This window comes from Cyrtonyx montezumae, unplaced genomic scaffold (genome assembly GCF_038088225.1).
Source record: "Cyrtonyx montezumae isolate F1298 unplaced genomic scaffold, pur_monq_1.0 scaffold_8, whole genome shotgun sequence".
Taxonomy (NCBI): domain Eukaryota; kingdom Metazoa; phylum Chordata; class Aves; order Galliformes; family Odontophoridae; genus Cyrtonyx; species Cyrtonyx montezumae.
In genome coordinates this window covers 20,888,565-20,911,312 of record NW_027072089.1, presented here as the reverse complement: position 1 = coordinate 20,911,312, position 22,748 = coordinate 20,888,565, and the positions used below count along the sequence as shown (strand labels likewise).

The following is a 22,748-nucleotide window of genomic DNA, read 5'->3' as shown; positions in this document are numbered from 1 at the left end:
TGTTGATTGGGCAATAAAGATCACGGAGTGCTGCAAGCCTTGTATCAGTGGCACTGGGACATTCTTGTGAAGAGTCAAGAGTTTGGCCATAGATGTAGTGAAATTCTTGTTCCCTCCGGCAGAACTCTTATTTCAAGTATAAATGCTAGGGGGAAAAAAGAAAAATCAAGGAGTTGTTTACTTCTTTCTTAACAGGTATTAAATACAGTTAAGAATCTTCACTGTATTTTACTCTTCGGTCACCTTGACTGTCTTTGACATGAATGTCAAAGTGCAGTCAAACAACTTAACCTGGTCACTTTCCTTTAGATTAAGGGAAGCAAATTTTTCTTAATTTATTTTCAAGTTGAGCAAAGTAAGATGGGATCAGAGCACTGAATCCAGCTACTTAATCTCACAGACCAGGAAGCTGAGTAGGTGTTAGACTGGTTGGCAACTGGAAACAGCAATAAAGATGTCTTTGTTGTCCTAGGTTTGTGGGATCTGGGATAAAAAGTGGTATCTCACGAGGATGCTTGGTCTCCTAAAGCTTTCGGTCTCTATCCAAGAAGTCCATGCAAGCAGAAAGCAGCAATGGCACAGTTTGTCTTCATGGCTGCTCTTGGCTTCATTGGACCCAGCTTCAGATTTATCAGTACTGATCCCCCAATGCTATGTTTTCAGTCACCATTGGACAAGTTAGAAGCAATCACCTGAACAAATGCAGCAGTGTTTTCATTCCCATGGGCTTGGGGAACAAGTCAGTGTATGCAGTGAGTACTGCAGGGTAGCACAAAGCTCACATTAACTGCAGTTCAATTTGCATTTTATATCATGAGACAGTGCTGTTTGTCAGTGGAAACTGACTATTTGTCAGTAACCAAAGTAATGTAAAGGTAATGCTTGTTTTTAGTTCATTTATTATTTTAAATGTTATTATTATATACTATTTTAAAGATATTTGTTTTAAGAGAGAATTATATTCTCTCACGTTGAGGGCACAGTCTGCATATCCCGTTAAAACAAAACCAAGAGCATAGCATTTCATTTAGGCATGCTTAAGGCTTACTTGAGCTTTACTCTCCTTGAGTGAGTGCCTGGAGAACCTGGGATGTGTTACCACCAGTATTTCTCTTTGTTTCAAGCTGTTTGCAACCACTTTTTGAAACGTCTTCTGTGTTTGTTGGATGGAGGGAAGTTCCCTTGCGTAGTTGCTGTAACAGCACCCAATTTTAGAAAGATGTAACAGATTTCAGATTGACTGGTGCTGTTTTTCACCTTCACATGAAGCTTTAGTGGGATGTCACCAGTCTGCTGGCAAACAGAAATGTCCAATGGAGATTTATGGACCCTGCTGTTCAAAGGCTGACTGCTGGATAACAGGTTTTGCTTGGTCACCAGGCTGCATTCGAGGAATTGAGAATACTCAGTCTTTAACATAAACTTTACTAGTAACATTTAATTGATGTTCAATGCAACTTTAATAATTGCGTGTAATTTCGGTATTCATTCTAATGGAATTTTATTAACTGAGACAGCTTATTGCACATTGTTGCAACTAATGACAAAAATATCTTAATAAGTGATTCCTTGATAGGTGATTGTGGGCTCCTCATTGGGGTTATTTTGTTAGAATTCATGTACTGGAAAGAAATCAATATGGGGCTTTTGAAACTGGTGGAGGTTTGTAGTGCTCCAACTACGATTGATTACAGCTGCTTTTGTTGGGCTTTAAAAAGAGCAATCTGTATTAAAAACATCATTCTTTGGTATGAGCTTGAACAGTTCCAAATAGGTTTCCATGGGGGCTGCCCTGCAATTTGACCACTTCAAGGGATTGCAGTAATCACCAGTGGGCCAGGGCAGTGAGGCAAAGGAAAGGCTATTAGGTGGGAAGTTATTGGCATGCATGCCAAGGAGGTTGCCCTGGCAGCTTTAATCATTCTTCCACATTCTCAAGAGGAGGGAGGAAAATATAAGTGTTAGTTCTTCTGATTGATTAGGAAAAAGGATCGGTAAAGCATTAAAGGGGAGGGGAGGGGTGTGTTGAAAAGCCAGCACACAACAGAAACACTGACTGGGGCCAGGTAGGTATAGTTGTGACCTGGACAGCAGAAGTTACCTGCATCTCCTGTTATTAATGTCAGGCTGGTGACGGGTGATTCAGAGACACACTAACTTCTTCATTCAGCAGTTTCAAAGGAGCACATTTAGCTTCTTGGTCACGGCTGTGCCTTAAATTTAACCTATCTGCGCATGGGCTGATGTGTCCTTAGGAAACCGATTAGTGTTCTGAGCCGTGACAACAATTTGCATGGTGTTTCTGATCCTATTTTTGGTGAAACCGATCAGTGCTTTTTGGAAAAGGTGCAGAAAATTGCTATGCTAATTGAGATAAATCGATCCGCAGTGCACGGTGCTGGCTGCTAACTCTGCTGCTGTTTCACCTGCACGTTGCCCTTTCGTATTTCAGCCTGGAGTAGCACTCTGGAAGCTGCTTGAGCTGTAGCCCATCTCAAATAGTTTCCCTATTAATCCACGCCCATGTCAAAGACAAGGAATAAACTTTGTTTGCATTAATTGATGACTTAGCATGAAAGCTGCAAGGGCTTTGAAACTTAATTTTGGGATTCCCAGAGGAATGTGTGAAATGTTTGCTTTTATGCGGGAAACTAGAATTGCTTTATCTTGAGGTTTTCTAGGTAAAGGAGATAACTGAGCGGCAGTGTTCGATTCTGAGTTTCACAGGCCTGGTGGTGTGAAGGTGACTGTTTGGCTTTTTGTATTAGGTTTCCCCTACTGCTCTATCATTTCTAAGCATCCTCTTCCGGTCTGGAGTAAATTCCTATGGCCATGGGACCAAGGGACCCTCTGAATCTAAACATGTTGCCAGTGTGTAGGAGGGCTGAGCACACAGTTCCCTGCTGTGGGTGTGTGGGGGAGTAGCGGGGCCGGTCACTTCAACAGTGTGGGTTTCCAGCATCAGTTGCTTTCAAAAAGCAGAACTTTCATTTCTACAAAAAAAAAAAAAAAAAAAAGCTGACATTTCATATCCTGTAATCTAGGTAATTTTACTTGCTGAGTTGTGAGTTGAGGGAGTGGGACAGCTTCTGAGAAGACCACTCTGCTCTTCACTGGGGTACAGCATTGACAGAGGTCCAGGGAGGCAGAGATCTGTTGTTTCAGAAGATTCCGTATGACTGAATCAAGAAGCAGGTATCTTCTGCAGGGTAGGTGATGAAGTTGTATTTTGTAGGGGCAGACCCACCTATGGTCTTGCTCAGCTTGCAGTACTTTGGTATAATCTCCCCTGGGCTGAAGCCTAGCTGGATAGCCTTTGGAAGGGGTGTTGGATAATTGGGATTCTCTCTATTATTTATCTCCTAAGTATCGGTTGCAACTGGAGAGTGTGGAGCAAGTTGTTTGATCTGTCCTTTGTCTCAAATGTGTAAGAGTGGAAAGCACTGCTCCTGCTGCAGTGCTTGTTGCCTCCCTCCAGTGCACACAGCCTTCCTGTCCCACCCCTGGGCAGTGGAGGTTATGGACGAGGGACTGGATTAACAGACCAGAAGTTTGATCTCTGTGTGCACTTAATAGATAAATGGCGCACAGCTGGGAATCAGATGCTGTGAGAGGAAGTGGGAAGAGGAAAGCTTTTTCCATTAGAATTTACCTCAGTCAGGCTAAAACATTAGAGGGCATTTATGCCGTCCTCAAGGCAGGACAGGCCTCAGCTCCAGTGCCGTGAGCAAGTTAAAAGCCTGCTCTGCAGATCCATGAGGCTTGAAGATGGGAAGATAACTATTTCCAATTAAGCTTGAACAAGTTCCTCTGTTTTCATTTTATGTTCTGTTATCACATGATGCAGTTGCACATCAGGGAGTATTTCCGAAGCACGGCTGATTGTCAGAAAACAGGCACACAAGTTTCTGTGTCTTCGTTAGAGCATGAGCTAGGGTCTGTTGACTGCGGCACAGCCATCGTTTTGGTATGTGGCCACCAGTGAGGAGAGGCCGTGGTGGTGGTGGCTTCTTCACATCTCCTTTGAGTGTTTCCCTGCGGGCACCATGGCTGTGAGGTGGTTCGGTTCAGCGTGAGCCACGCAGCTGCTGAAACGCCTGACGTGAGCAAGAGTTGTTTGATTAATTCTGTCGCTGTCAAATACGCCTCTGTTATGGCAGGCTAATTACCAAAACAGACTGCGTGCATCCTAAAAGCATGCATATTTTGACTGTTGGCTCCGACGTTAGGCAATCTGTAAATCAGCTCTTTGGTCGACTCCTCTGCTGCTGAACGCTCGCGGTAGCAGAAGCTCTCTTCACTACTCGCATTTATTTTGGGCTCAGCGCTTTTCCTCAGCGGCCACGAACGGTCAGACCCTTTCTTCCTCCGTCGGGAGAAGCTGGAAGCCTCAAGCTATAGTTTTGTGCAGCATCAGGGAGTTCTTGCACACAGGGTGCAGGCAGCGTGAAGAATCTTTCTGGCGTGCGATGCTGGCGCCGGGGCAGCTCTGCCCGCACCAGGCTGCGCTGGGCCGCCGGCAAACACCCCGTTAGCATCAGCAGGGACACTCACACAAAGCTGACGTGCTGTTTCACCCTTACCTGAGGAAGGGCAGCCAACGTCCTCTTTACTTTTAAAAATACCTTTGGAAATAAGCCCTACCGAAATGAGTCGCTGAAATCCAGCCTATTGTTGTTTAACAGGCCAAAAATCAGAATGGGGGAGGCGGGGGACACTAAGAAATGTGGTGCGGGCAGCTCCTGCTGCCAGGCAGGTTTTCACATTGCGTCTGGGGACAGCGGGGAGGACTGGCACTGGGAGGTGGCACTCTGGGGAGTGCAGGCTTTCCTGCAGCTCCTAGGTAATGCTGGGAGATGGTCCTCGCTTCAGAAACATTCCGAGGAAATGAGCAAAGCAGATGGTAGCATCCTTATGAAACGTTGGCTCAGAAGTGAGCAAAATTCAGTCTGCTGCCTGTTGTTAGGGGAAGAATATTTTTGCTGTGATTGCAATTACCCCAAGTGTTGTGTAGGGCAGCTTTCCTGTGGCCGGCACCCAACCCACTAACATCACTGGAGTGTGGGCAGCATGGTTTCTGCAGGGAAGTAAATGGGCAGTCCTCAGAGTGCTGTGCATAAATTAGACATTTCTAATTCTTAGCATCCTTTTTTGTTTTTTTTTCTGTTGTTTTTGAAAAAGAGCCCCACAGCATGCCAACCCTCTCCCACCCCCCCCACACCCCCTTCTTCCGCCTCAGTTCCTATTAGAGTTGTGTTTTGCTGGCAAGATCTTGGCCTGTGGGCCTATGAGTACTTAAAAATAGCTACCACAACTTTTAAAGGAAATAATAGGGTCTGCCTTGAAAGTAGTAGAGGCTACTTCTTTCCGTCCCTTTTCCTCTTGCCCAGCTGCAGGACTTATCATTGAATGGGGGAAAAAGGCGTCAGTATTAAGGCAGTTACTGGAAAACAGGTCTGGAAAGTTGTATCTGATAACATAGAGTCCTCCCTCGAAATCAGGTGTGTGCAGTGGGGTGCAGGTGGGACGTGCGGAGCTGCAGGAGGTGAGTGAGTGCTGCTGAGCCAGCAGCAGCTTGTACCTGGGAATGTGTATGGGAATGTGTTAAAAAACAGCAAGAGAAGCGTGCCAGCTGGATAGCACGATTCTCTGGAAAGAACTAGAATTTCTTGTTTAAAATAGAAGTGTAGAATCCTAGAATGGCTTGGGTTGGAAGGGACCTTAAAGACCATCCAGTTCCAACCCCCTGCTGTGGGCAGGGCTCTTCCCCAGCAGCTCAGGCTGCCCAGGGCCCATCCAACCTGGCATTAAATGCCTCCAGGGGTGGGGCACCCCCAGCTTCTCTGGGCAATCATGACTCTTGTTCCTGGACGAAGTTAACAAACTCTCGAAGAGGGACGGTTTCATCAAACTTCCTGGTGCGATGAGGGAAGACAGAAATGGCAAGCTTCATTAGCGAGATACTTGCTGCTGTTGTGACTGAGGTTTGCTAGGTCTGTCTATTGTCAGGGCACAGTTCACAGTCTCTTCTGCGGGAAGCTTTCAAGGAAATAGAGTTTCTCCTTCATACAGTTGCATTTTGTAAACCATTCTATAAGAGTCTGTGAAAGGGCCCTCAGGCTGTAGATGGATATATTCAGATACGTAGCTTTCCAAAAATATAGTGTTATGGACCATTTCTCACTTTGATGAACTCAGAATCACCAGCTGAACATGCTTTTATACCTGCACTAATTGAACAGCACGATCTCTTAATAGAATAGGAAAATCTGTTTTTCTTTCTCCTTCTTACATATGAGATCTCCAATTAATCACCAGCTGCAATGCTTGCAAATTTTTTGAGTCTTCTGGCTTCAAGGTTTGTGATATAACATCACTTTTAAAATATGAGTCTCGTTCTGCGCATACTAAACAGGTTACATCTAAAGGATTTCCATCTGGGGAAAAAGGGAGGCAGTGTACCATTAATAACCCTGCTGCAAACCTCAAATTCATTATCCCATAGATATACCAACAAAGGCAAAGAAATAAATTTGAGTGCATCTGTAAGTAATAAAACGTTTCCTTCCATATGTCAGTTACTCATCGCTGTTCCAGTGGAGTTTCAAACAGCCACGGCACACGTGGTAGACATGCCTTCCTCCTCTTCCTCCTCCGTTGCTCATCACACCAGTTTTGTTGGCTTCATTTCCATGGCATACATGTCTTCTATGTCTTAGCCCCCTAAATCGTCCTCTCTTAACAGGAGGACTGACTGTAACAACAGGTCTGTGAAAGGGAATGGCTAGAACAGGGGACTTGGGGATTTTTATGTTCTTAGGTTTTTTTTTATATTTTCCAAGTGTGCCATCCATTTCCAGCCCTACTATTGTCTGAGGAGCATTTTCAATCTTTTTTTTTTTTTCCCCATTGCATTTGTGATTAATGATTTATGTCTTCAACAAGAAGATGAGTCAGAAAAAAGTTTTTTTTTGCCAGGATGATTTTTTTTTTTTGACGTGTGCCCTGGAAGATACGAATTTTAAGTTAAAAAACATAAAAAATGTAAGCTTTAGTAAAGACTTTGAGATTTCAAATTCAACATATACTGGTATGGGAGTGTCTTTTATCTGGTACTTAATGAGCGCTAATCTACACTACATCCCTGAAATTTAGATTTATGCCAGTATAGTCAATAACCAGACAGGAAGCAGTGATCATTGGCATGTACTATGTGAAGTATTCAGGTCACAGGATTTTGCAGCATTATATTCTTGGAATAAAAATGTAAGTGGGATAACAATGATGGAAGAGAATGCAATCTCTGTCAAGAGGTAATGAGCAGTTTTTGTGCTTCAGGGCCGGATTAAAGGACTGATAACAGAGACATCCTTGCCCTGGTGTTCCTGCCGTTCTAATAGAACTGAAAATAATGCTGATACATAAAAGTGACATGGGATCCATCAATTCATTCATCTGTTAGCCATGGGAAATAGCCTCTTAAATATTTGGCCTTCAGAACAGCTTAGAAACGATTTAAGGAATTAGAATTTGCAAACTCCTTTATTTTTCCTTCTAAATGTATTAAAGTGCCAGTGCAGACTTTTCTCTGTCCAAGCATACTGACAGCAGATTTGTTTCTCCCATTTACCTTTTGTGGCCATCCTGGAAGTAGTCCACGGACCCCCATTGATTCCCAGCTGACCGGCAAAGAAAACATTTGTCGAGAAAATATTAAAATTATTTTTTATTTAGCATAAAATTACAAAGTGTAGCTTCAGTGCTTAATACTCACTTAAGCACTGTCAAGTATTCTTTTATTTCCATTAACTGCTTCTCATTTTTCTAAGTTAAATCTTCCCAGAATTATTTTTAATGGCTGTGCAAAAATGTTAACTGATAGACTTTTTTTTTCCTTCCTTAAGGTAATTTCTATTCCAAATGGACTCATGTGCTCCTGAGCAACTGGGAAAACAGATGCAAGCTGTGGGCATAATGGGGATGCTCCCATTCTGGCTCTACTAGCCAGCTTTCAAAGAGGCTGCATGGGCATGCAGTGCACTTCTTTGCCTCTCTGCTTTGAGATGGGACTCGTGTTGTGAGGTTCCTAGGGGAGAGCCATTCATACTGGAAATAGGCTTCAGCAGGGGACTCTGACCAGAGAAGCTGTCTTCTGTTCTTCAGATGGAGTTTGATGTCTAATCTGAATGTTCTCGAAGTTCACTGTATCATGCATTTCTCCATATAGTAAATAGCATACTAAATCTGGAAGAGTCTGTGGGTAATTGTTTTCTCGTTCTTATAGAGTCGTGCCATCCACAACACTAGATATTTAATATCTAGTATATCACATTGTGTATCCTTTGCATCCCCAGGATAAAATACAACGAATGCTAAAATTGCTGCTGAAAGCTGTCCAGGCTTTTCTTCCATTTCTGATCCACTGTTTTCAGCAGCTTTAAATCTCAAGGACATCTCAGCATAGCTAGAAATAATGCCTTTGGCAGCCAAGAAGCCATAATTCGTTGAACAAAAGGGAGTAAATGTGATGGTGGGGAGCCTGGCTGGCTAGGCGCTCAAAGCTGGGGCTGGGTTGGCTTAGCTGCTCAGCTGTCCGGCAGAAACAGAGACTTTGGGAGAACTTGTCAGGGATGTTTACAGGCTGTGCTGACTCCTGTGAGGCTGGATAGAGCAACAAAACAGGGATGTTTGTTTTGGAGGAGGGGCATTTGTATGGGAGAGGGCAGGTTGCTCGTTTGTTGCCAGATTTGCTTCTGATACAGAAAGAATTGGGAGATGGCCTGGGAAAATAAAGTGATTTGTAAGTTTTTATTCAGCAGTAAAAATTCTGGGCATGGATTTGGGATGCTTCTGTTGTCATGCAGACTTATTTCCATTCATTAGCATTTGCAAACTCAAGCTGCTTCTCAGCTGTCCTCAAATATTATTGGCAATCTCCATTGTTATGAGATTTCTACAGGTAGAGTATATTTTATTTTTCCCAGCTTGGATTTGTAGTACTTATTATCCATGATACCTTTTGAATACTGTGTGGCTGTTCTATAGTCACTGGTAGCCACCTGCGTTTCCTTTTTAAATGTGTTTTGTTTGTTTCCTGCCTGATATTGAGGTTTGAGATGTTTTCACTGTGTTTGTGGCTGAAAGTAAAGTGGGGCAAAGTGGCTTGTTCCATTGTCACAGTGTGATCAATAGCAGGATATTTATCCTACTGCAGGGAGTTGTTTTCCCATACGCAAACAGGCTCAGCTGAGTCTTAATTACAATACCACCTTTACACCCACCGAGGCACTGTAAGGCTTCCTTTGGAGACATCTTTTAAAAGAATTAAGTCAATTGATGGTGAGCAGACATCATCTTGGATTTCTGCTTTGGACTGCAGCCAGGTTCAGGCAGACCGTGTGAACTGGAAGCAGCGGTGGAGAGCTGGCCTTCTGTAAACCTGTCTTTAAAACTGCTCCCCGCAACAGGCACGTGTCCCACAGGTTAAAGCTGCAGGAGTGAGAGCAGATTTTGACCAAGTAGCGCAATTGTGTGTCCTCCTTTTTAGAAGGAAAGTGGCATAGGGCTGTTTTAGTTCTGAACCGTTAGAGGAGGCTTAGGTACCGCTAGCGCAAAGGTCTTTTATTCTGAAATACTCTATTTTTTTAGACCTGTGTGGAAAAAAATTACCTTGGAAACTGAGATGTGGGTCTTTTCATACAGGAGTTACCCCTTTCACTGTTTGGTTCTAGCTACAATAAATTTTCTGTCAAGTGGACTGTCAGTGACATGAAGTAAAAAGTGATCACAAACAGGACGCCTTGGGACCCAGAACGAGCAAAAGATCTGGGTGGTTTTGTGAGATGTATTTGGGCATAGTATTGCACTTTGACTTAAAACTCAAAGAACCCCCAAGTCCCAGGAGGGCTGAGGCTGGCAGGGCCCTCTGGGCCATGTGGCCCACCCCTGTGTGCTCCAGCAGGAGCACCCAGAGCAGGGGGCCCAGGCCCATGGCCATGTGGCTTCTGGAGATCCTCCTAGAGGAGACCCCACAGCCCCAGGGCAACCTGTACAACTTTTCCAGCACCACTTCCTGAAAAACCTGTTTGCAACTGTAACATTTCTCCTTTTTTTCAACAAGTCGTGGCAAATTGGTATTCACAGAAATTATGGTAAAATTAATAGCAATCATAGTGGCAGGTATCTTCTTAGTAACCAAAAATAGACTGCACCTGTAGGCTATTTTACGCTCTGTTGAGAATATACAAGCTGCTGTGGAAGAAGACAATTTCTAATCTTTCAAAATTTGAATTGTCAGTCTACAGCAATTACTGAACCTTGTTCTATTGTCAGCTCATGTTATCGGAATCTCTCCTTCGCAGGGAAATAATCTGTTGACATGTGATAGAAGTCAGAAGAATCCAATTTTATAGCTTGTTGAAGCTACAGCTGAATTTTAGGAGAGATGCATTAATTTAGAAATTGAGGTACCTTGCCTGACCTGAATTTAGTTGTTGGATCCAAATGGAAATATGTAATCCTCAGCTACCAGTGTTTTCCTTCAAATATTTGTATTTTGTCACCCTAGTTGTTCATTCTAACTTGTAAAGAGTTTAGTGAGTTTTGGTTCAATGTCTATCAGAGGTGTTTTCTAATATGTGCTCTTATTGCTTTCCATTTGAGATCAAATGACTGACTTCAGATGACATCCCTTGGATTTGTATATTTGAGGTCTTGACAGGGAGCTTCAGTCCTCGGATTTACTTCTTTCTTTTTACAGAAGCTCTTGAGAGTATATTGCAAATCCTGTTTATTCATTCATGCATTTAATTAGATGAAGTGTGAGCTGAAGGAGGCTTGCTTCCCACAGCTTGAGTGGTTTCTTGATTTCCATTGGGCAGCCTTGGATATTCTTTATGCCATATTTTTTACAAATTTATTTAACATCTCCAACAAACGTGTTGCATAAACAGTTCAGTATACCAACATCGTCTTTGGAAATAGCAGAGAAGATTAAGAGCTGGCTGTGCTGAAGAACTGTTATCTTTCTAACCATTCACTCTTATCTGTTTTCCAGAGAGCTGATTTGACCTCTGATAAAGATTTATACCTGGACAATAGCTCCATTGAAGAAGCATCAGGCGTCTATCCCATTGATGATGATGATTATTCTTCTGGGTCAGGTTCAGGTGAGACACCATGTCACAGTTTGATTTTACAATGAGTAAGAAGCAATACAGCCATTTGTGGAAAGTTGTGCAGTTTTCCTTTGTGAGCCAGAGATGATATTTTCAGTGAGTATTATCAGTGCTCTATTTACAGAGCGCTGAGCACCCCTGAGGCCTGGGTTTTAAATATTAACCTTCTGCTCTTACTCCTTAGTTGCATCATTTCACTTCTCCCCACTCTGTTTTATTTTCTCTTTACTCTCCCTCCTTGTTTTTTTGTAGATCTCTCTGGAGTTTAGAAGTTAGGATTAGAGAAAGCTTACTTCTCCCTTGGCATAATGCTAATTTAGCAGTCTGTGTGAAATCATAGCAGCAGCAATCTCATTTTCTCCTGTATGCTTTCAGGCTCGTGTAAACATAGTGTCCGTTTACTTCTTGTTGTTTTTCTTTTAAATATAGAAGTCTGGAAACTGCCAAATAAATGACAGTTTTCTCTGAGGTAATTACATCCACATAGAAGCTAAATAAATTCATAAACATAACATACTGAATTCTCAGACTTAAACACTCATTAGATGCATGTAGCTAGCTCATCATTTTCAAAACACTGACAGTTGAAACCTAATTAATCATTTCTCTTAGAAAACCCTCTTTGTGGAATGTCTTTTAGACTAACTGGGAGACTCCAGGCAGTAAAAGCTGAGTGCAGGATTGTGTACCGGTTCTGAAAGAGGCGTTTCCTTATTGCTGTTAGTATTTGCTGAGCTGTTGTGAGCGTGCCTGTTATTTACCGAGTGTGTTATTGCTTGTTCTTTGCTGTGCTTCTTGTAATCTGTCTTTTGATGTTTATACGTACCTGTGAATTTTGAAAGTTTGAGCTCTTCTTTCATAGCACCTTGTCTTTGTTACTGTTGTAACCCACAGCTGAGATTTTTCAGATAGTTTTTTTTGTTTTGTTCCTCTTCCTTGGAGGTTCAAAGATGCATTAAAATGAAGTCGACAGAGGTTTTGGTTTTTTTTTTCTGCCAGACAAATTCAGGCCAGTTGGCCACTTGCAGCTGAGTGATAATCTATGTTTTGAAGCCTTCCATGGGGTGAATTTGGTGTTCCACTGTGATCAGAGGCTGAAATAGACCTGCATGTGCTGACTTCTCTCATGGAAAATATCAGATTTCATTTGAGAGGGGAAAAAAAAAAGAAAAAAGAATTTGTTCAGTGGTTTCTCACAGTTCCAAGGACCATCTAAATAAAATTCTGATCCAGGAGAAAATTGCATTTTCAGTCAACATCTCATTCTGTCGTGTCTTCAGGTGCTGGTTATTTTGTAAGCCTCAGAAAAAAAAAGGAGTTAGGTTGACCGTGAAATGAGGTATGGAGAATGGTCTATTTTCTTTTGTTTTCATCCCTCTGTGGCATTTGAGCTGTTCCTAACATTGATGATTCAAAACACGGTCCTTCTTTTGAAGATGAAAGAGTTATACAAGAACAAGCTTCAGACTTCCGTAACCCATCTCAGTGGAAGAAGTGGAGCCGTGAAGGACAGAATGTACCACTAGACCTCACCCACAGCAATACCTTTACTTTCTCTTCTGCCTTTTCCTGTGTTCAGCCTTGAGTCATGGATAGAAGATGGAGTGTATAGCACACCAAGAAAACTGAGAGCTCTAGTACCTCATGCAGCCTTTGGCAATCACTGCCTCTTAACTAAGAGCAAATAAATAAATAAATAAAGGAGTTTCATTGTAGACTGAGACTGTCTGAAATCCCCTCCAGAGATTTCACATGACAGTACTAAAATCTAATTCTTTTGAACAAAGAAAGAAATCTAATATTTTTCTAAGCAGTTGTACAACCTAGTTTTATTCACTTATGAAATAAAAAAACTCAAAAGGGAAGCAAATCAGCACCCTCTTTTGTCCTACTCACCCTCACAGCCTACACCTACGAGAGTAAGTATAGATACATTTACTGCTATCTCCATTTAAAGAGGTACAGAGCGTCCTCCATTTGTACCAGTGATGAATTGTCCTCATACTGTGTTAAATGTGTCTCTCTCTACTTGATACTCAGTGATGTAATGTTCCTAGCTGCAAGAGACTTCCTACTCAAGTGGTTTTCTTGCTATGTAATTCTACTCTAAGCAAACAGATCCAAGATGACAACATGCTGACTCCTTTCCTTGGTATGAAAATTATTAGCTGCCACCAGGCCTATGGAGATGAACAGAAATTGTCAGCACCACAGTTACTGCCCTTGCAGGTTTGCAAGCAGCATTAACGTGGACAAATGTCAGTGTATGCATGACACATTTCAAAGTGAAAATTGGCTGAAGGCTTTTTCTAAGGAAAACAGAAAAGGTGATGGTGTTCTGCTTTTTTTTTTCCTTTTTATTTCTTCATTTTTGCTTTGCTTTATAGCCTCTTTATTCTTCATGTACATACGTATTAACTTACTGAACTGTTCTGTCCCAGTATTTTGGTTAACAGTTTTTGAAGGATCCATGCCCACATCTTTGTGGTAATGTATTGACAGCAGGAAATCTGTGGTGAATTACTTAGTGTATTGTTTCTTTCTCGCAATCCCCTTATCTGATGAGATGACTCTTCAGCACTCTTTTTAGTGTACACCTTCAGATAAAGCATAATGAAAAGCGTAGAATCCTAAAATATCCCATGTTATTAAGGACCCACAGTGATAATCAAGACCAGCTCCTGGCTCTACGCAGGACCACCCAAAATCAAACCCAATGTCTGAGAGTGTTGTCCAAACGCTTACTGAACTCTGGCACTCGGGCCGTGCCCACCGCCCTCTGGTGCAGACCCTGTCCCTAACCCCCACCCACCCCTCCCCTGACACAGCTCCATGCTGTTCCCTCAGGCCTTGTTGCTGTGAGGAGCTGCAGCCGCCATCAGGCCTCCCCTCAGCTCCTCTGCTCCAGGTTGCACGTGCCCAGGGACCTCAGCTGCTTCTTCATATATCTTTCCCTGTAGGCCCTTCAACCATCTTTCTTGCTCTCCTTTGGCTGCTCTTTAATTAGTTTCAAAGATTTCCTGCTTAGACGCAACTTGAAATGTTATTAACTACTTCTGTTTCTAGCTCTGGCATGAAAGATCTTAACTGAGCCCAGATCTTGCAGCATGAGTACCATTATGTTCGTAAAAGACATCATCTCTCTTAGATTTATCTACAAGTAGTTTGGAAAAGTATCTGTTTGATTCTTGTGTCTTCTCTGAAGTTACTCTTGGTACACAAGATATGCAGTCCACGTCAGAATATGGTGCAGATTTTTTCCTTCCCCTTTTTCTCTCCTCCCTGCCTAATAATTCTCAGTGCCCCTGCCCTGCGTGTCAGTGCACCTGGCAGCATCCCACGAGAGTTGCACCCTGTCTTCTAATGTGCTTTTTCTCACTGGGAGTGAGTAATGCAGCAGGTAATCATTTCCCCAGTTCTCAAGTTCTCACTTAATGTGCCTATTGGGTTGGATTGAAGCCAGGGCTTTTTCCATCCGTGTGCTACACCACCCTTGAGCGTGCTTCACAGCACTGACTGCCTGCTTCTTCAAGACCTTTAGCACAAAAACCTACTGTGGTGTATCTTGTTTACGAGTATGCTTTTATTGTGCTGGACACAATCTTGTACTTCAGCATAGTTAAAGCTCTTCCTTATATTCTTTCTACAAGTTTGGCATTATTTGTTTTCCTTCCTACTGTGGGAATTAACAGAAACAGGGCACTCATGTGCAGTCCCCATTTACTTCAGCTCTTCAGCTGCAGTTCTCTCATAGAGCTTCGGTATGGCCGTGGTGTCATCCCTGATTGTGTAACACTGTGTTGATAAAGAGTGGGGTTGGAAGTTTTTTGTGTGAATTGGAGTGAGGTAAGCCAGCTAGAAGTGTTTCAGTCAGGTGTTTGCCACTGATGATAGAAGTGGAAGGTGTGAGATAGATGCTGGGTCTGCATGTACCCACCTTTTCCCAGGCCTGCTTGTGGTGGCAATGCTTCCAGAGGAAGTTGTGCAACAGCGAGCAGACATGATGCCAAAAGACAGCGTGAAATGGTTGTATTTGGTAGGAAGAATTAATCACTGGCTGCCTGGCAAATTAAGAGTGCTAAGTACCGTGGGCTTTTACAGTAACTTAAGCTGACACACTGTTGATTTGCTGACATGTTTCCTCAAGCAGGAGGAGTGTGAAGGAGCATCTATCTGCGCTGCTGTTATGCAGGAGCAACTAATAGTAGGCACATCTCTGAGGACTCTATTAGATATTTCCAGTACAATCTGGAGCTGTATGATCACTGTGAAGATAACAGTTGGGAATCCTGAAGAAGTTGCAGTGGATAAAAGATACTGTGATGGTAGAGAGATCTCAGTTCTTTACCCTAGATGTGGATATGGATTCAATTACTGCAACGTTCCTGTGATGCTCTCACTAACAAGGCTGTATCCACTTGTAGAGTCTTAAGGCAATTAATGCCCAGCACTGTCTCTAAGCTGACCAGTTCCGGAAACCATCTAAATAGATAGTGTTTTTTGAGTGGAAAAAGTGAACTCTTATACTTCCTAGTATTTTTCCCCTCGTCCTATCACCATGCATTGCTGAGAAGGCTGCTTACAGTCTGTTTAGGAAGGGAAGTGCCTGCTCTTGTTTAGGCCTGATACATGCCAAGCACAGGCCTGTATAGATAAAGCTAATTAGAATGCAGGAGCTATGGGGATGTGTCTGAAGCAGTACCTGAGTCAGACCTAGAGGACAGGAGCTTCACTTGTTTGGAGGCAGACTGTCAGGGACTACTCTGAGGCCAGACAGAGGAAGTATGTAGTGCCAGTCTAGCAGCCCATCCAGGGGCTAGATTAGTCAACCCTGCTGAAAGACCCTAGACCTGCATCCTCCACAACCGGGGAGCTTCAGACCTCTAACTTTCACTTTTTCATCAGGCAGACATGACTATTGCCTGAAGCAAAGGTGGCATTTAAGGATTTGGAGGAACATTTTTGATGAAATGAGATTTGTCATTTCACAGCAAGAGGAAAAAGAAATAAAGTTCTCTACTCTCAAAGTCTGCTTTATCACATCTCTAATCTGATCATCAATTTTAATTTCCTTGACTGTGAAAGTCTTGTGTAATTTGCAGAAACTTTACCTTTCAAAGCAGGCTGAACTATCCATAGAACTCTTTATTGCTCAAAGAAAGCTCTTAAGGCACAGCTAGAAAAATGCTCCTGTTAGATCTTTCCTCACCTGTGTTTTGCAGCAGGATGGATTTTTTCTTTTGATCTTTGAGTAGTATTTCTGGAAAACACTTGGTTCTTATTGTGAGGTCTTTATTTTAGCTGTTGCACTGTAATTTTGGTATCTCTGGACGGTTCTCCAGTATTATTCTGTGCTGGTAGTTTTCATGTACTGCTTTTTAATTATTTCAGTTTTTCCTTTATACCATACAGGACTCGTCACAGTTATTGCCTCGTTAACACTCTTTCTTTCAAAGCCAAATGTATATAATTCTTGATCACGAGTTCAAAGCTTGTTTTTGTGCTTCATCTTTCAGCTTGTTTTCTCTCTCTAGAAAAATAAGATAAAAGCCAGTTTGGAATGAGTGAGTCATACTGTTCTGTTGTAAGATATATTTCTATTTGTTAGGAATTACTTTTAAGAGCGTTTGCTAGACATATTACTCAATAGTTATTTGGGCAACTGGTGTCTGTAATGAGCTGAACACGTATTGAGATTCCTGAGAAGTGGATAGATCTATTCTTTTCATCTCTCAGACCTTGCAATAATTTAGTCTATTGTCTGTGTCTTCTCCCTTCCAGTATCACTAAAGGATATTTATTAGACATATCCATTATCTTATTATAAAGGAGCCTTCGTACTCCAGCAGAGCTTTGAATGTGGAGGAAATGAAACGTAAAGTCTTCTTTAGGGATTTTTTTTTGTCCTCTTAGCCTGCATTTAAAAAGAAAAGGGCTTTTGAATTATGTGAGGTTTAAAAATATGTGAATTCCTAGTGACTGAAATATAAGATAACAATATTTCTGTAGATGGAAGCTACTAGGTTTTTTTATAGTTCAGAGTCTAATGAGTTTGCTCTGGAGAAGTGATTTTTTTGTTGTTGTTATTGAAACAGTTTGTCACAGGGAAAAACTGTGCAGTTCACGTAGCCTAAGTCAGATCAGCGTTGAAGAGGTGTGCTGACTGATTTATAACGTCTAATTAACTGGCAATCATTGAACTATACACTCAGGATAGTATCAGCCATACAATTGATAACCACGGTGCCAGCCACTTGGAAAACAGTAGTATGCAGCTACACACTTCCAACCCCCTTCTGCAGCTGATCCCTGTGAGTGCCACGTGCACATGCAGTCTTGGTGCACGCTCACATCTCCCTCGCAGGCCCAGAGGTGGGCTGTACGAGCACCGTACCCTCAATGCTGTAACAAAAAACTCTTCCAGACCTATCACCAAGTCAGTGAAATGTCGTCTGTTTTGTCTTCAGGTGCTGAGGAGGATGAGGATAGCACAGTGACAACAACGTCCAGAATAGTTCCAAAGTTACCAACAACTAGTGATGTATCTAGAGCTGAGACCACCACAGTGAAAATGCAGACCAAGATGCCTGCACAAACAAAGGTGCGTGAGTGGAGAGCAACACCATTCCAAATAGCTCTGCTGTACCCCATTGCTGCCTTGATGTTGTTTGAAATGCAAAAAACAAGTCCATAACCTTTTCATTAAATGTTACTGCAGCTGTTTAAATGGGTACAGAGCTGTTCAGTTTCGTTTCTGTTAGAAAGTCTGTGTCATGACATCTGGGTTTCTCATGGAAGAAGAGAAACATGTAAAATGTATATTTTTTTTGATACAGAAAATAGTTTCTATAACACATTTGAATCTGAACCCTACCTTTTTTGCTGTCTTTCAAAGTCTTAGTCAAAAATCCTGCTTTCTGAAAGGAAAATGTTGTTTGGTTTGGCTGTTATTTTTTCTGCCACTGTAGGTAATACTGTCTAAATTATCCCCAGAGTTTTTCTGAATATAGCATCTCTGATGTGTTAATTTCAGAATTATTTCAGTCAGAGGCTGTAGTTCCTATAAACAGAGGCAATGTTTACCAGCTGATTGCTAAATATATTTTTGGGAGCTCTTAAAATTCTGGACAGTGATTTTCGTTCCATCCTGATGAGGATTAGTTCCATTTTCAATATCTAGGACAGCTTTCTGTGGTCCAGAAGGCATCCCATGTGTTGTGACTGTCAGTACTGTGGTTCACAGCTGTGGGGCTGCTGCAGTTCTGTGTCTGGCAGTGACGATGCAGATCTGTGGTGGTCCTGTCTCTAAGGGCTGTTTCTCTTTCTGTGCCTCAGTCACCTGAAGAAATTGATAAAGAGGAAAGACCTGAGGTGGATTCCAAGAAAAAGAGCAACGAGCCAGGGGATGACACTGATGTGTTCACTGAAAAGCATTCAGAAAACCTCTTCCAGAGAACAGAAGTTCTGGCAGGTAAGGTAGTTTGCCAAGGTCCATCACCTCACCAGAAAAAAAACCAACAAAGAATATGTAGGCATTCACGTCAAATAGCACAAACTCAACATCTGTGTTTTCTTGTTAGGTTCTTGACATGTTTGGAGGTGGGTAGCCAGTGGTTGATTTGATGAGACTGAGACTGGCATCTTCTTTAATACCAAAAGCTGTTGCTAATTGATTTGACGCCCACAAACTGAATACTCCCTACTGAATATTTGGAGCTTTCTCAGCTCGGAAAGGGAGATGCAATTTGGATTGATGCTTGGAGTGCAGAAGTGTATTTCACACCCACTCTCCTAGGAGCACAGTGTGGTCTCATACAGATAGAGGAGCTTCGTAGCAGGGCTGGGTGGATGGAGAGGGATGGGTGAGCACCATTTTTGGGATGCAAAGGGCCCGTTTCTGTGCATGAAAAAAAGGATAAGAAAAAAAAAAGGCCATCCTCCAGTTTTTTCCAGTGGCTTTTCTATGTGTGATTCATGTGATTTTTTTCTTTTTTTCTTTCTTAATGGCACAGACCTGTGTTTACAGGTGTGCCTTTCCCCTCTGTCCCAGGGAGGGGCTGTTGGGAGCCATGGGTGGGGGTATTAAGTTACTCAGTTTTGAACCTCATCTCTCCCAGAGCACTGAAACATGGGACACTGTTAATGTCCACATCAGCAGAAACATGCAGGTTTGCTCTTCAAGTCCAGCTGGAGTTGTTACTTTCTACACTCTAGCAAGTACATGATGAATGTCATGTCTCTACTACAGCTCCATGAAATGTTCTCTCCTATTACTCATCCATAGGGAATTCAGTTAGGAATTTGCTGAGTGAACGCGTGGAGAAATGGGATAACACATTTCTTAGCTGGTGCAACAGAGTAGTTCTTTTAAGGCTGAAAATGTCAACTGCCAGAGTCACTTTGAAAAAGCATTTAAATTACTGTATTAAAAATGAATACGGCTTTATGTTCTCACAATATTAGTAGTTTTATTAGTCAAGCTTTTGATAATTTATTTAGAACTGTGGGTTGCTGGATCACTTGCTTGCAGGTGAAAAGCACTTCTAAGTGATCTCCTTCATTAAAATAAACAGGCTTTCTCCGAATATATATATATATATCAGGCTGCTCCTGCTCGAGACAGTTGCAGAATGGAAGCCCTTCAATGGGATAATGGCAAGCTCGTTGTGCAGGATGAAAAAGAGAGGTGGTGCTGAAGCCATTCTTCCGGCACATGATGAATTTCTTTTTGTTTGATTGCAGCTGTTATTGCTGGCGGAGTTATCGGGTTTCTCTTCGCAATCTTCCTCATCCTGCTGCTGGTATATCGCATGAGAAAGAAGGATGAAGGCAGTTACGACCTTGGTGAACGTAAACCATCTAGTGCTGCCTATCAGAAGGCACCTACTAAGGAGTTTTATGCATAAAATTCCTATTTAGTGTCTCTATTTATGAGATCACTGAACTTTTTTAAATAAAGCTTTTGCATAGAATAATGAAGACCTTTTTTTTTTTTCATTAAAGAGCCGTCACGGCACCTTTATGATAAAATCCCATTGTATTTAAAACTTTTCATGTATTCCTTTAAAAATGTAAAATTAAAACTTAACATTTGCAGTGTTCTGTGAATAACAGTGGCAAAGCATTATTTTATAAGAACCGCTGATGGTCACCGAATCATTTTTAAAACTTTATGCATAAATATAAAATAATGAAAATGATTGTTTTATCCTATGACTCGATGAAAGTTGTTTAATTTTTGTCAGCATGTCTCAGATCGATCTGACGAGGTAGTTTTTATTTCATTAATTTATCTGTTTCCAAAAAAAAAAAAAAAAAGCAAGCCTTTTTGTAGTTGTCATGGTGCAATTTGTCTTCAGATAACTCAAATAACAGTAACTTTTAGTGTAAATGTAATTTTTCAGCTGTGTAAACTTTAACCTCCACTTTGTATAAATCTAAGTGTCGGAATATCAATTTTACACTTGGCATTGTTTCTCAGCGTTACCTGTAGCTTCAGTGAGATTTGTAACAGCAAATTAATGTGTAAAATTGGATGATTACTACAAACTGTATAGTCGTGTTCTTACTAAAATCTCCTGTCAGGAAGATTTGAAGTAAGCTACTGACAAACCTAAGCAAACCCAAAGACTCTAACAGTATTTTGAGAAGTTGCTGCAGATTTCTATGGCCACTGTATTTGTTAATTATTTGCAATTTGAAGGTACACGTAGGGGGTTAAATTTCTGTTCTTTAAAATCGCATTTAAGTTGTAAACGTCTTTTAAAGCCTTTGAAGTGCCTATGATTATATGTAACTTGTCGCAGACCAGTGTTAATGAGTATATAACAGTAAAAGAAAATGTTGGTATTTTATAAGCACAGACAATTCTAATGGTAACTTTTGTAGTCTTACATGGATAGACATAATTGTAATTTGGGAACATAAACACTACTGAATAAATCATGTGGCCTAATACTGAAAATTCCATTGTGATATACTTTCGTACGTTTTCTGTTTTATGTCTGCGGTGGTTATGTTTTAATGTCGCAACGCTCATCGAGTAGATCCTCAAAACCCGCCCGAAACAAAACCAAAAAAGGCTGCTGATAAGGCTGATCCTCAGACCTGATTTACTGCTGAAGTGGCAGAGAAAGCCTGGAATGTATAAGTGTTACATCTGCGTGAGTTACGAGTCATTTGGCCTTTGCGTTGTATCTAATGGTGGTATTGACACAGACCTGTTCTTCCTACGAATGTTGTCTTCAGTACTGTAAGATTCAAAGGAGTACCCGGTTTCATTTATTGTGTATATCGGCTTTGGATGCGTTTTGGTTTTTGTTTTTGCTTTTTTTTTTCCCTGGCCTTTTGGAGAAATTTGTTTTTTTCCGCTCGGACTCCAGCAGAAGAGTTGAGACGAGTGGAATGTCTTCGTAAGAGAAGAAAGAAATATTCCAAGTAGAAGATAAAAGGCTCTGTTGCTTAGATGGCAGATAGGTGTTGGATAGAGGGACACGTGGAGAAGACGATAGTCTGCCTCCCTATATCATGCTTTGTCACAGACAAATGGCTTCGTCTTCTGCTCTGTCAACCTCCGCTCTTTTGATTTTGAAATATCCAGAGTAGATGTTCAGGATGTCGAGCTGAACTGCTTCTCAGAAACGGCAACGTGTTGTAAATAAGAGCTGTTAGCTCTTCAGATAAGAGTTGTGTCACTTGTATTTGTCGCTGTCCCAAGTTCAGTGGTCATTTAGAAACAAACGAACGCTATCCTGTGCTAAAATATTTAATATATTGCTTTTTAAATTACTTATACTTACTGGCAAGTTTTTCGAAGCCATACGAGTTCAACAAGTAAAAACAGGGTAAGAATTAACAGGTATATCTTATTGTGCAATATTTAGTGAAATCCAATTAGTAAAATAACTGCTTGAAATAACTGTGCCAAGAAAAGAAAATTTCTGGCAAATGCTGTGCCACTGCTGTAAAATAAAGCATTTGTTAAAGTGCCAAAATAAAGTCTACCATGCCTAAACTAATACTTTATTTGTATAGTCTGGCATCCAGTTTTTTGAAGCCCTCTTTGCTGAAGGTAGTAGATATGAATTTTCTTGAAGGATGCGATGAATCTCGCTGGAAATGTAACCACAAATATTTAACACCAGATAAATTGTCTCCTTTCCCCATAAGCAAATTGCTATTAAGAAGCTATTTTCATCTGTACGCTGCAGATCCCGCCTCTATGCCTACTCTATCCAAGACACTTTAGCCGATGTAGACACCTGTTGTTATTATACAGGCTGTCCAATACTGCGCTTGCCTGGTTCCTTGCAAATCTATCTGCTAACAAGCAGAAGGAACAGTAAACTTTCAGCTTTGTTTCACCACTCCTGTTTTTTTTCTCCTCCACATCCATTATCCTTTCTGTGACGTTATAATCTTCGTTATAGACATCGGTTCAGTTTTCATCAGTCTAAAAACCCAGCTGATGCAGATAGCCATCTTCCCGCAACACTATTCAGAAGAAATGGGCTGAATGTGCTTCTCTTACACCGAGACTTCCTAGCATTGGTTGGGCTCCAGTTCTGCTTC

General features: G+C 41.6%; 1 protein-coding gene across 1 annotated transcript in view; it reads left to right on the top strand.

Annotated features, from left to right (window-relative positions):
- SDC2 (syndecan 2) overlaps nt 1-22,202 on the top strand; it is a 54,834-nt gene extending 32,632 nt beyond the window's left edge. The window contains exons 2-5 of the mRNA XM_065753497.1: nt 11,057-11,168; nt 17,645-17,778; nt 18,513-18,648; nt 19,920-22,202. Of these exons, the coding sequence (XP_065609569.1) occupies nt 11,057-11,168; nt 17,645-17,778; nt 18,513-18,648; nt 19,920-20,083 (546 nt within the window). The 3' untranslated portion in view covers nt 20,084-22,202. The remainder of the gene's footprint in view (nt 1-11,056; nt 11,169-17,644; nt 17,779-18,512; nt 18,649-19,919) is intronic.
- Nucleotides 22,203-22,748: the final 546 nt, after the last annotated feature.